The 13387-nt window shown below is 39.2% G+C and overlaps 1 protein-coding gene across 2 annotated transcripts in view; it reads right to left on the bottom strand.

Moving 5' to 3' along the window:
* Positions 1–13387, bottom strand: part of LOC137159571 (formin-like) — a 233597-nt gene that overhangs the window by 85354 nt on the left and 134856 nt on the right. For both annotated transcript variants that reach the window (XM_067558036.1, XM_067558037.1), the window contains 2 exons: positions 9632–9691; positions 6431–6551 (listed from right to left, as the gene is read on the bottom strand). In XM_067558036.1, the coding sequence (XP_067414137.1) occupies positions 6431–6551; positions 9632–9691 (181 nt within the window). The remainder of the gene's footprint in view (positions 1–6430; positions 6552–9631; positions 9692–13387) is intronic.

Below are 13387 nucleotides of genomic sequence, written 5' to 3'. Positions count from 1 at the left end.
AGACAAGTCTGGAGTGTGGGTGAACAGTTTTTTTCCAGACAAAGAAAAGGCCAATGCCTTTATCCAGTTGCAGTCACAGACAATTAGCAATCACGATCAAGGAATCATTCACTGGCACACCAGAGGCTGCAGGGACTGATTAATTTGCATTATAGAAAGCACCAACATGGAAAAAATTAGCATGGAACCTTCTCCATCACTCTATGACACCTTTCCTCACAGCAGTGTCACTGAACTTTAAGGATACAATTTCAAATGTTCACTCGACAATAAAAGAGAGGGGCAAAGAATCCCAAGTTAACATTTACATAAAAAGACAAAGGAACAAAGTATTTTGGACTCTGGGAGACATCCTGACCAATGGGGTGGTCAGCCATATTGCTGGAAGAAGGTGTGGTAAGATGCTTCTCTTGAACCAAGACTGGAATTTTGGTAAATCTTAGTCTCTAAAAAGCATTTTTTTTCCATTTTTATTTGTTTGTGATAATTTCTCATTTTATCTTTTACACTCGAATTCACTTAAAACCTCTCTATTTTTGATTAACCAAGCTTTTTTTTCCTTTTATTCTAAATCAACCCAGTACTGTGTTTGACTTGAAGTGGTTATTAACTTCACTGTGCTGCTGTGCTTTTGTCTCTTTAAAGGGGCAACAGACCTGCTTACTTTTCTCAATGGTCCAGGCGAGGGCTGGACATTTCAGGGCAGGCAGTTCTGGGGAAATTTGGGACTAGAGGTGTGTGGGGGTCACCAGCACCAAGTAAGCAAGGCTAGTGGAGACCAGAGTGTGGTGGAGGTGTAATAAGTAGGCTGTTGGATTCAGAATTGCTGAACTTGGCCAGCTCAACACGCATACACTCAGTGTATGCTTGTATGTGGGTTGGGAGCATCCAGACAGGGAGCTAAGCAGCAGAGCATTTTGAGGTACTCCGAGTTACAGGACAAGTGGTGACACCAGCTCTCACTGGTCTGGGTTGAATCCCAAAATGTGACAGAATGTCATATCTCTTTCCCCTACCCTTTGTCTGTCTGGCCTATTTGGGTGTGTAGTCGAGCATCTCATCTCTGGAGAGCATCCTTGTGTGAGGATGAGGTGTTCTTTCACTCTAGTGGCCCTTTTATCTGTCTGGGTTCCACAATGGCCTGCTGTTTTCCATGGCCCAGCCCTCCAGCCAGGTCACCTCTCGATCTAGTCCCCTTCTGGGATTAATAAAAAAGTCCAGAAATAAAAAATCTGAATGTCTAATGTTCTCTAAGCTGTCCCCCAGCCTCTGTCTGAAACTGGCAGTTCTTGGCCTTTTTTATTCTTGATGCCTGTATTTCTACTGTTGTATAGGCCAGGGCAGAGTTGGGGAACCCACAGGTCCATTCTCTCCTCTGGGTCCCAGTCCAAGGACCTATTTAAGGACTCTTCCTTCAACACCTCCACTCTTTCCCTGGGATGCTCCTACCTTCACCCTGCTTGTCAGCAGCTCCTCCACATTTGCAGCTTTGCTATGCCCACCTTGGATTTGTGGCTTCTGACAGATTCTTCTTAGCCAGCTATGAAGTGGTTTCCTTGAAGCCACTTCCAGCCCTCCTCTGCAGCAGCTGGGCTGTATTGTGAGAAGTCCCTCTGTCTCTCGCCTTAAACCAGTCACAGTATCTCCCACCTTCACACAAGAGTTTATCCTCATCCCTCTTTCTGGGGTTGGGGTTGTATTTCAGGCAGTTTCTCTGCCTCTAGCATTAGAACAGAAAGTACCTCCCTCTTCAGACAAGAGTTTCCTGCTCAGCCCTCCTCCATGGAGTTGGAGTTGTGGTTTAGTTTAGCCAGCTTTACTTTCAGCTGAGCACCCTTTCCCAATTAGTCCTCCAGCTTAGAGGCAGCCTCTTGAGCTGATGTCTGCCCTGCTATGAGGGGGGAAGCAGCAGATTTGTTAGTCCCCTTCTCCCAACTCATTCCCAACTGGCTGGGTGAGAGGAGAAACTTACCCACCTGCTCTGCAAGGCCCTTAAAGAAACAATGACTGCTTTTCTCCCAAACACTGCTTATTGCCAGGACTGCTTCCTCTTCACCAATACCTCTTATTTCCTCTAGGTCTTTGAATAAACAAACAAAAACCTTCCAAAATCCTGAAGGTCCATACCGTGTGATTAGGAGTGGGCTGACCAGCAGACACCACTACCCTTAAGGGCTTACTACCCTAGCTTTTTTCTACTTGCACAGTGTCTAACATAATGGAACCCAGTTCTCAGTCACTGCCCAGGTACTACCATCATGAACATAATAAATAAACAACATATTTATGAGGAGAAGGTGTACGTTGCTCATGGGGCTGACATTTAGAATAAGTCATAGTGGAGATGGATTAGTGGATAGGGGATGAGTGAGATTGCCAAAAGTGAATCATACACATATCACATGATTGAGTGTTTTATCATATGGATACTGCTATTTACCCAGAGCACACTTTTGCACACAAACACAGAAGACACATGAATAAATTTTGAGCCCAGGCTTCACCAATCCTGTAGCTTTGCATCTGCATTATTTGAGGGGACGCGTATTGCCACTTAGACATATATGTACATGACTAAAATGTTTACATTACAAGCTCAATTACTTCAGTTGCACCCACAATTTTCTAGCATAAAAATGGTGGCCAGCATCGTCACACCTAACTACACATGCACATGAGAAAAGGTGGAATTTACAAAAGCAACTGACTGTCTTATGAGCACAAACCCTGTTGTCTTTCAATGGGATGTAGGCTTCTGACTCACTTAGACACTTTTGTAAATCCTACCCATATGCAGTGACAATGGGATGTCAAAAGTGCTCAGTGTTGGCTTAACTCTTCTCCCCTTGTAGACTGCTCAACAAAGACCTTCTGCCCAACTCAATGTGTATTTGCGGTCAAAAAAAGCAAAGAAAATGCTAGGATTCATAAGGAATGGGATGGTGAATAATACAAAGGGTTTTATAATGCCTTTATGTAAATCAATGGTCCTGCCTCATCTGGAATACTGTGTGCAGTACTGGTCATTTCACCGCATCTCAAAAATAATATTGTAGAACAACAGGCAGCAACGAGAGTGACCAAGGGCCCAAAAAACCACTCGTATGAATAGAAATTGAAAATAGTGGGACTGTTTATCCTGAACAGGAGATGAATGAGATTGAACATGATAAGGGCATGTAAAATAAAGCATGATATAAAAAAATGGATCAGGTAGATCAGCTTTCATCTCAAAGAATTGTTAAGAGTTTTATACATTCATACGTAACCACTGAAATGAAACTACCGTTGTGGTATCAGCAACCAAACAGCACACTGCACAATGGTGAGAAAGGAGTATTTTAGGAGGTGAAGGGAAGGGAGATGGAAATTTTTTGTCACAGACCAAATGAAAGGTATAATTTAATTTTAAAAACCCCTGAAGAGCAAAGGGAAACCTTGTTTTTAAAAGAACAGTGTTACCTTAAAAATCCCATGTTGTAAAATAAAATTCTTTGCTTATGTTACTCGAAATACTTCAAATTACTGAAAATGAAAGAACTATAAAAAACCTTGGGTGAAATCCTGGCATCACAGAAGTCAGTGGGAGCCAGGATTTCACCTCTAATTTATATTTCACTAGTTATACTATGTAGTTTCTGTATTTCTCTCAGGTTGAAAAATGATATTCAGTTAAATCTATTTAGCTTCTGCATATAATATTTTAACTTTAAGGTCCTCAGGGCTGCAAAGCCTGGGTTCTGAATGCATGTTAAAAACTCTTTTGACTAACTTTAAAAATAATAATAATAATAATAATTGAAACATTTCTATTTGTTTTCCAAAAGCTTTTTTTGAAACAATTAATTTTAGTTGAAACTGTACCTTTAAAGTCTCATCTTAAAGATGCCTATACATTAAATTGCATGGAACTCAATCTGTTTGAACTCTTGGTTCCAAGGAGTCTAGGTATTTCAAACACGAGGTTTAGACCACTAAGACATTTCTCTCTGGCATGACAACTCAATCCTTCCTATTTTAACACCTATGATATACAGATAAATTAATGCCTTGATAAAGTGGTCAATAAATGATTTGTGCAATAGTAATTGAATCTACTTTTATTAAAGAAAAAAGCATTTACCTTGAAAGTATTATTTCAGATACACTTGGTGGTATTTAAATGTACTGTGGCTTTCTGTCATCGTTTTTGTGCTATTGTATTCTTTGAGAAAATAGGTTTGTGAAAAATAACACGAACAGTGCCCAGAGCAGTAGTTTGTTCCCTAGTAGCACATGAGAAACCCCGTTTATTACTCTCGTCTCATCACACTTCCATGGAAGTCAGCTTTGACTGGACATGCAAACTACCTTTGCCAACCAAACCATAAAATAAATCTAATGTACCCTATAATACAGGCAACTGAAGTTAATATTGTTCAAATTATTTACATCTGAAGGGCCGCGCCTGTCTGGATGGCTGGGCCTGACGCTTCTCTGGACTTGGTTTCTGCTAATCACATCTGTTTCAGCTTTAGACTTTCACTGGTATTCTGCCAGCAGCCACAACTTTTTAACAGCAACAATAAACTACAGAGACTCATCAAATCTTTGTTGTATGTGTTAAAATTATATCCTCTTCAATTAAAACATTTGATGCGAACTAAACTACAGTGTTATCTACGAAGAGGAATTTGAAACAGAATGTTTGTTTATGCACAATGCTCCTAGTACTACTATCATGCACAATGCTTCTAGTACTACTATTTTCTGTTTAAATGTAAGAAAAATTCATTAGGGAAATGTATTAGCATTCCTTCAAATATTTTTGGGTGCCTTTCAAGTGTTAAAAACACTGGCATATCAAAAGATTACAAGAATGTTTTTTGTTTGAAAACTTTTGCTGTGTACCAAAGTCATTACTTTCATTCATTGTTTGACTTTGTAAAGTTTCAAAAATGTTTTCATACAGGAATATAATAAACGTGCAAACAGCATTATATTTATATACTTTTCCTATAAAAGCGTCATTATCTTTATCTTCTTCACTTTATCCCATCATCTGTGGTAATATAAAAGCTTCTACCTTTCTTTATAATAGTCTGACAAAATATATACCTAGAAGCACAGAAACCAAAGATCACAACAAAAGTATAAATCTTATAAAAATAGGGAAGCCTGAACTATCATGTTTTTCACTTACCACTCCTTTTTCTTTCTCTGTTTATTTTCTTTGCAATTTAGCACTGAAATCATGTGAATGTCAAAGCCTTACAGCACAGTCTGCAACAGTGAAATGCATGGCAGCAAGACTACATGCTGGAAAAGTAGAACATCAAACACAGATCACGTTTCTGCACAAACTAGCACGAGAGAGGGCAGGCCAAGGGTTTTACAGGGCCAAGAGATGAGAGGAGATAAAGCACTCGCCTATGCCCGGGTTGAATAAACAACAAGTGATACCTTCCTACCACTGTTGACCTTTACAATCCCTCCTTAAGGTGGCAATAACCTAATTCGGCCATTTCCAACTGGAAGAATACATTATTTTGTAATGTTTTTTATTACCTTACACTGAGTAGAATGAAGTCATCTTGTTCAATTCTGATGCTAAAATTAATGTTTTGTTTAGGAAAAAATCCAGAAAAGTGAATATATTATTTAAATTTAAGCGGAATATTCTGTGTATTCTTTTATGTAGACTTTATTTTCTTGAATTCTCCTTTTTATACAGAACAGCCGAAGTATAACTTTTCCCTAAAAAAAGTAAGAAGCTAAAAATATTCAGTCATCATTTGCTGTGTTTATTTAAGAAAGTCTTACAAAGCATGAAGTAAAAATGAAACTGTCTAGAATACATAGAGAGCAACCCATTCCTATTTTATATCTAACTCAGTGCTTTGATTGAGAGATGACTTGTGTTTCTGAGCCTCTTTTTATAATAAACATTTTAAAATGTTTATTTTATGTCCCAGGGTAAAAATATTTTGAGCTGAAGCTCTCCATTTCCCTTTGCTGTGTCTTGGCAAGTAGTGCTTTATTTTTACATTAATAGTACTCAAATTCTTTCTTGTAGATGTTAAATTGTTATACAAGTACTCAGGCAAGTATTTATGTTATTGGACTAAGAGATATCTACAATTAAACACAGAGCTCTGGAGAAGACAGAACAAAATTCCCACATAATTAAAGCAAATTTCCAAGAGATTTCTTCTGGGGTCCTTTGAATTTAAAAAGGATTATAGAAAATTTCTTTTTGCTGGTTTTGCTTTGCTTTTTAAAAAGTCATGATGCACATTTATTTTTATTTCACGTTTGTAATTTATGCCAGGGTGTACACATGTAGAGTGAACAACACTATAAACCTAATTAGTAATAAACAAACCTCATAAAGTTAACTTTTAAAATAGCACTCAGTTGTTAGCATAACAATGTAAAAGTTCCCAGTTACCTTCTAGATCTCGCTTCAGTTTCCTTAACTCTTTTATTAGGTCTTCAAACTTAACTTGGGAGGCCTGGAAGAAATCTTGTGGTTCTGGTAGAGGAAAAATACTCTTGTCTGTTCCTGCGTCCTGAAATAAATAAATAGGCAACTATGAAAATGAAATAATTCATATTGAAACAAGTTATTGTTCTTGAACTTTTAACTATTAATTAGTGTTACAAAACTGCAGAGATTTTACATTTAAAAATGTTTTTCACTGGGACAGATATTTTGGGTGAAATCCAGACCTTATTGAAGTCAGTGGGAATTTTGCCATTGACTTCAATGGGACCAGGATTTCACCCTTCATTTCCATCATACCAGAGGGACAACAATTATGTAATCTTTTTCTAGAGTACTATAATTCAATCAAATTCTAATGGAGAATACCAACCTAAACTAATAGAATAAACCCGCACAATTTCACTTCATTTTATACAAATAAGGGTTTAGATATGGGATTAAACATTTTTTTAAATTAGATGAAAATATGAATGTGTGTTTTACTGGAACAAACAAGCTTATGCCAACTGTGTGTGGGTATAATCTTGACCAATTCATTAAAAAGACTCATGCTGTAGGATCCTAAATTGCTATTGGTATTTATGTTCTAACTAGAATATACTACTTTGTACAAATAAAAATACATAGTTGAAAGTTTATGTAGAGAAATAAATCACATGGGTTATCGCTTACATGTGTAAATCTAAGCATGTACCTTGTCTCTGGAACGACAATGAAAAAAATCAGAACAAAAAAACCCCCTAAAAGGTTCAAAGCTACTTCTCAAAGGAAAGCCTAACAATGCAAAGGTGTTGTGCAAGAGGTATTTTAATGACAAAGAATTTTACAAGCACACACTACTGCGTTTAAAAAGTTTTTTGTTTCTCAAATCTCAGTCTTTAATGAAGGACAACTCCAAGGTCGGAGGAGAAACATGAATAACTCTGTTGTGAACATTTAGAAAAAGTTCAACGATATATGATTATAAAGATACAAAGCTTTAGAAACAAACCCAGGAATGATGAACAAAATTTACACATCGATATTTTTCCCCCAGGGAAGATCAGACAGTGTCTTTTCCAGAATTTCCACAGAAGCATTAAAATTAAAGTATGGCAGAAGATTGACATGCAAATATGAAACAAACAACTAATATCTTCCAAGCCTACGCCAGTCAGTGTTTTGGCAATATAAAATAGGATGTAGTGGTACATATGTGGAGGAAGAAAAAACATTAAAAGACATACAAAGAAATGTATGACATCAGGCTTTGCTACAGGACAGATATTTAGGGAGAAACCATTGGCACCTCATTCCCTCATTTATACAAACATGTTCTCCATGCACTGACCCATCCTTCTGCTGATGTTCAACCCACCATATTGTTCTTTTTCCCCCTGAGACACCAAGCCTCCGTGAGTGGTCCTACAAGCTCCCTGCATTTGAAGCACCATTGTTAAAGATGACTTTGGTGGCAAAGGTGCTCCCCCTTCCAAAAACAAGTTTATGACAATCTCTGCCTAAATTCTATAAATGTACATTTAAAACAAAAGTATTTGTTTCTATCCAACCAGAAATGGGTTTAAGAAGAAAAATTCAGATGAGGATTTCAAATCTTCCAAAGCTCTTTTACAATTTGAAATGGAAATTTTAGTTAAAAAATGGGAGCCACTGCAAAATTCAGACCTCAGTTTTCATTCAGTATCTTACTCCAAAGTTTTGGTGATAGCACAATTTTAATGTCAACATGATACAACTTTTAAAAGTTAACAAATTTTTAGTCTTAAAGAAATTACTCCAAAGGGTACTGCATCGATGCTCTGGGTACTCAAAGTATTGTTGCCCCTCTTCAACCCAAGCAGCTAATCAAAATTTGGAACCCTGGGGATATTCCAGTTGTTCCACTAGAAACTGATTGGAATTTTCTTTGATGCAATCTTGTTTATTTGCCAGGAAGGCACAAAAATCCCAGATCTCTGAATGCAGAAAGAACCAAGAATAAAAGGAGAAGTTTCTTCACTTGCAACCACCGCCAGATCCCAAAGTTCTTTCTCTAGATTTTTCCAGGGTCATGCTGTGCTTACAGGCTCCTGCTTGGCTTTCTTGCCTCTCACTCGCTCTCTGTTCATGTCCCTTTTCAGTTTATTTGTCACCTCTCTTCCCAAGCACACACCCCTCTTACCCAAAACCATATTCAGCCAAAAGCTCCTGCGTGAGCTCACACACACCTTTTGCCCTAGGTGGGGGTTATGCTTATAGCTGTGCTAATTGAAGGGTGAGTTCATACCTACCAATCTGAATGGGGTTTTAACTCAACCTATAGCAAGGTTTCATCCAGCTCATAACAATTCATTAAAAACACATTATTATAGGAGTTATAAAATGTAAGCTAAACAAAGAAGCAGAATGTCTTTCCCCAAGTACAACCACCCTTGGTTAATCACCTGTCAGCTGACCAATGCATCTTCAAACATCCTCCCACTGACCTCTCTCATCAACAGAAATTCTGCATATAGATACTTCAGCTTTTCATCAATGCCCTTACTGAAACAGAGGGGCTCTGCAGCTATTGGCTTCCGACGTTCATAGTGTGACTAATGTAAAATTTTTATTTTTATTTTAAATATTTTAACTGAATATTTTTGGAGAGGCATTTAAACCTGATGGAAATCAGCATAGTGTTCAACACATTCTACCTGAGATCAGGCAGAGACAGCCGAGTTCCAACAAACAGCTAGGCTATTAGTGTTATGGGATAGCAAGAGTCCTAGCATGTAGTATAACAAACACTGGTAGCAAACATGCAGACACAAGGCTGCCATTAAAATTCTGTATTTTTCTGAAAAACAACATGCTGTGAATTGTATGTATAATTACATACGAAGTAGGGCTTGATTGTTCATGCCTTCCAGGTTTTAGGAAACTATACAGTTACAAGTATTGTTTGGTGAAAATGTCAACATAAAGTATAAAATTGAAAGTAGACAATATTTAGTCTTGGTCTTGGTATTCCATTTTATAAATTTTATTTCTCCCTGTTGTAACTATTTTATCCAGACAAGAAAATATAGTAAAAAGTCAAGTCTTCCTTTAATCTCTTTGTCAACATAATCTCTCTATGTAATATACTGATACAGTAGTTAATGCAGCAAATGAATCATTTACCTTGTCAAAGTGTCGTAGGTAATATATGACAACATAATCCACAAGATTAATACTGTTATCCTAAAAAGAAATTAAATATATTAATTAAAAGATTAAGTTGGGAGTGAAAACAATGTCAAAAGACGTGTAAGGAAGTTTTAAATGAGTGAAGAAAATCACCAAAGCAGTTTTAAAGGAATCAGGTATGGAATCATAAATTACAGGAAATTATTAAACAGCACAAATGAAAGACAAAATAGTGTATTATACATGGAATGTCTTTGATGTCTTTTTTTTTCATTTTTATATAGTGTATTGATAGCTATCAGGATAAAGATTTGGATATGCGTCATGTATGATTTCCTGCACAGAGTTGTCCTGTGTATATTTGAATCTGCAGCACATTACATTTTATTAATAACACAGAGCAGCAAAATTCTTAACTAAGCAAGTCACTACTCTTCATACACGCAAAATTATATATACACATGCCTGTATGAAGAGTAGTGACTTGCTTGCTCTCTCTCTCTCTATATATATATATATATTGTGGTAGGGTGGTCTTCGTGCTCCCGTGGGTCAAGTGCTTTTTCAATGTGGCGGGCACAAAAAGGCCGCCCGGGGCTCCCATCACAGTTCGGATGGCGGCCGTCTCGCTTCTGACCTGCCTTCCTTCAGGCCTTCAAAGGCCGAGCAGTGCCCTCGGGACCTTAGGTTCTAAGGTTGGGGTAGGGGGTGTCCGAGCCCGTCCTCTTCTTTGGACACCAGCCCAGAGACCCTGGCTGACAGCAGTGGCTGGCTGCTGCTATAAGGCACTGTGTAAGTCTTTTCTCTGGGCTGCTTCCCTACTCTGGTCTTCGTTGGGGCTAAGTTGGCATGCCAACGGGCAAGCCCCTGCTTTCCTCTGGCTCCTGCCACTCGCAGTTTCTCCTTCTCCTTCTCTCCAAAGCTCCAGACCTCCAAACTCCAAGAGCACCCTGCCTGCCTGGCAGGGAGTTTATATCTGCTCCCAGGCAGTGCTTAATGGGTCTCAGCTGACTCTGGCCTTAGCTGATCCTAATTAGTCTTAGCTGACCCTGGCCTCAGCTGGCCCTAATCGGCCTGAAGGAACCCTTGGGCAGCTGCTAGGGGAACAGGGCCTTGGTCATTCTTAGGCTCACATAGCATCCTTCTACCACCCTCCGGTAGCCCCTGCCGCAATATATATTGAAGTAAAACATTATTTCCACTTTAGTCTATATACATTCTTACACCACAGTGTGACAGAATGTATTTGTGTCCACATCCTTCACATTATTGCAATAGTCTTTGTACAAAGTATGCCTGGTGAGGTATCATTTGAAAAGTCATACTTCACTGGTCATTTTTGTCCTGATAAAATGTGTGACAACATTGTATGTGACATCGTAAAATTCCACTGTATGGTGTAATTAACACATTTTCCAAATTGAGGTTGGCAAACAGGTCTGTCTCAAACAAAGAAATGTGTGCTCCCCTTAATTTGCACATAAGCAGTAAACAGTCATCAAACAGCAAGGAAAACAAAAGAAGCTTCAACAGGTGAGGAAAAGCTGCAGAAAACATCCTTTCTTATAGACTCTTTGTTTCCTGAATCTCATCTGGAAATGTTTTTCAAGAGGGGGACTGACACTATAAAAAAGAGGGACAAACACCTCAAGACACCCCTTTTTTCTCCCTGCCCATCGCATTCAAGGACCTAGAAGCGACAAAGGAAGCATTCGTTGGACTGGAGAAGGGGTCCTGACCTAAGAAATCTGGTCAATAAGACTGCTAAGAGCATTGGTGAGAAAATTTTGCTTTGAATTTAACATAGCTTGTTAAGTTAGGCACCAGTTGCATTTTATCTTCATTTGTCTTGTAACCATTTCTGACATTTATGCCTCATTATTTGTACTCACTTAAAATCTCTTCATAGTTAATAACTTGTGCTATTGTTTTATCTAATCCAGTGTGTTTAATTTGAGGTGTCTGGAAAACACCATTTGGGGTGGCACATTATGTGCAAATTATTTCTACTGAAGTAATAACGGACTTCAGTTAAACATGTATTGTCCAGGAGAGGGTTGGATAATACTGGACATACATTTCTGGGGGGAGGTCTAACACTGGGAGTGTGTTGAGGTCACTCTGCAATATAACCAAGGCTGGTAAGAGTGAAGGTGTTGCTGGCTGGCTGCAGCACACACACAGACATAGCTGGGAGTGACTTGCATGTTGGAGGCTATTTGTAAGCAGTCCTGACTGAGTGCTACAGCAGCAAAGCATTGTAAAGGGCACCCGGGGTTAGAGGGCAGGTATGACACAGGTACTCATTAGTCTAGATTGTACCCTGATATGTCACACAACTATCACCTTGATTTGATTAGGACAGGCAGAAGACTGGATCACAGAGACAGACAGAGACTTTAAAGTGGGGGGCCACAACTTTATTATCTTTCCAGGCATTTATCTGGGTCCAGTGTGGTGTTAAATGTCACATAACCAATATTCAGGGATGGATCTTCTCAGCCTACCCCTAGGAGTCAGTCCACACTGAATCCTCTCCCGCTCCCACCACAAGGAGGAATGAGAGTACACATGAAAGGAATCTCCATCTGCAAGTGCAAAGGTCTCCCTCCCTTTCTTCCTCCAGGATAACAGGACCTACCTGTTATCTCCTGGGTCTCAGGTTTACCTTTGGAGTGTGACACTTTGAGCTTCTCACCCACAGTGGCCACAAACTGTGATTAAATTACAAACTCACTTACAATTGTTAAATCCTATCCTTACTTATTATCTTCAAACAGAGCAGCCAGGATTCTGCACTTAAGAAAAAAACGTAGGCACACTGAAGAAAAGTCCTGCCTGATGCCAAAATCTGGATTTGTTCAGACCCACAGCATCTCAGAAATATAATTCAAACTATACCACCATTTTAGGGCAGGGATGGCAGGGCAGCAACTACAGCAAAATAGCTGGTGCATGGCCTGAGCGTGTCACAAACAGGACACAGGGGCATGAGAAACTATCAACTTTCCTTTCCCATCCAAAGCCCAGACAATTGCTGCAGGGAAAGTTAGAGAATTCACACCTCCTTTCCTGGCCAGGCACTATCATCATGTGCATTCAGGATGAGGGGGGCACAGAGCAGCCAAGCCTGTCCTCCCCCACCCCAGGACCACAAAGGTTGTCTTTCCACTGTTGATCCTATCAAACGTCACCCCTGCTGAGATGGAGGTAGGGCAACAGGAGCTCCCAAAGTGGCTAATTTTTAAGTGCCCTGACTTAAGCCTAAAGTGACTATCCAACGACCCTTTGGCTTTGCGGTTTTTGAGAACAGAATTGGTCATCTAGGCTGATTTTTCTTGTTCATTCAGTTTAGCAGTTCAGAATTCTTGTGTTGAAAATGTTATTTGAAGAAGATCTGATACTTGCCAACTTAAAAATGAAAACAGGCAACACCCTGCAGGGCATGGGCAGATGCTTCCACCAAGAATTCAAACCCACAGACTCAAATCTGAACCTTCATGTTTCCAGTTTCTAGCCAGTGCCCCTAAACATGGCCCTGAAAGCATTTTCTCACATGCCAGTGGCTTTTGAAAATATATGCAACTAATATCAGGAGTGAGGGTTGGGGACAGTCGCTGGAGAAACCTTCAGCTCTCTGTGCTCTCTTACATGTCTTTTACTCTGCACTCTCTGAATCTTGACTGAAAAATACACAAAGAGGTTTTGACCCAGGATAATCTTTCCAGTGGCAGAAACTAAGAGAGACAG

Source organism: Emydura macquarii, unplaced genomic scaffold (genome assembly GCF_026122565.2).
Source record: "Emydura macquarii macquarii isolate MOO-44397 ecotype Brisbane River unplaced genomic scaffold, CSIRO-AGI_Emac_v2 contig_1876, whole genome shotgun sequence".
NCBI lineage: Eukaryota > Metazoa > Chordata > Testudines > Chelidae > Emydura > Emydura macquarii.
The sequence above is the reverse complement of the archived record's forward strand: the minus strand, read 5'-3'. Positions and strand labels throughout refer to the sequence as shown.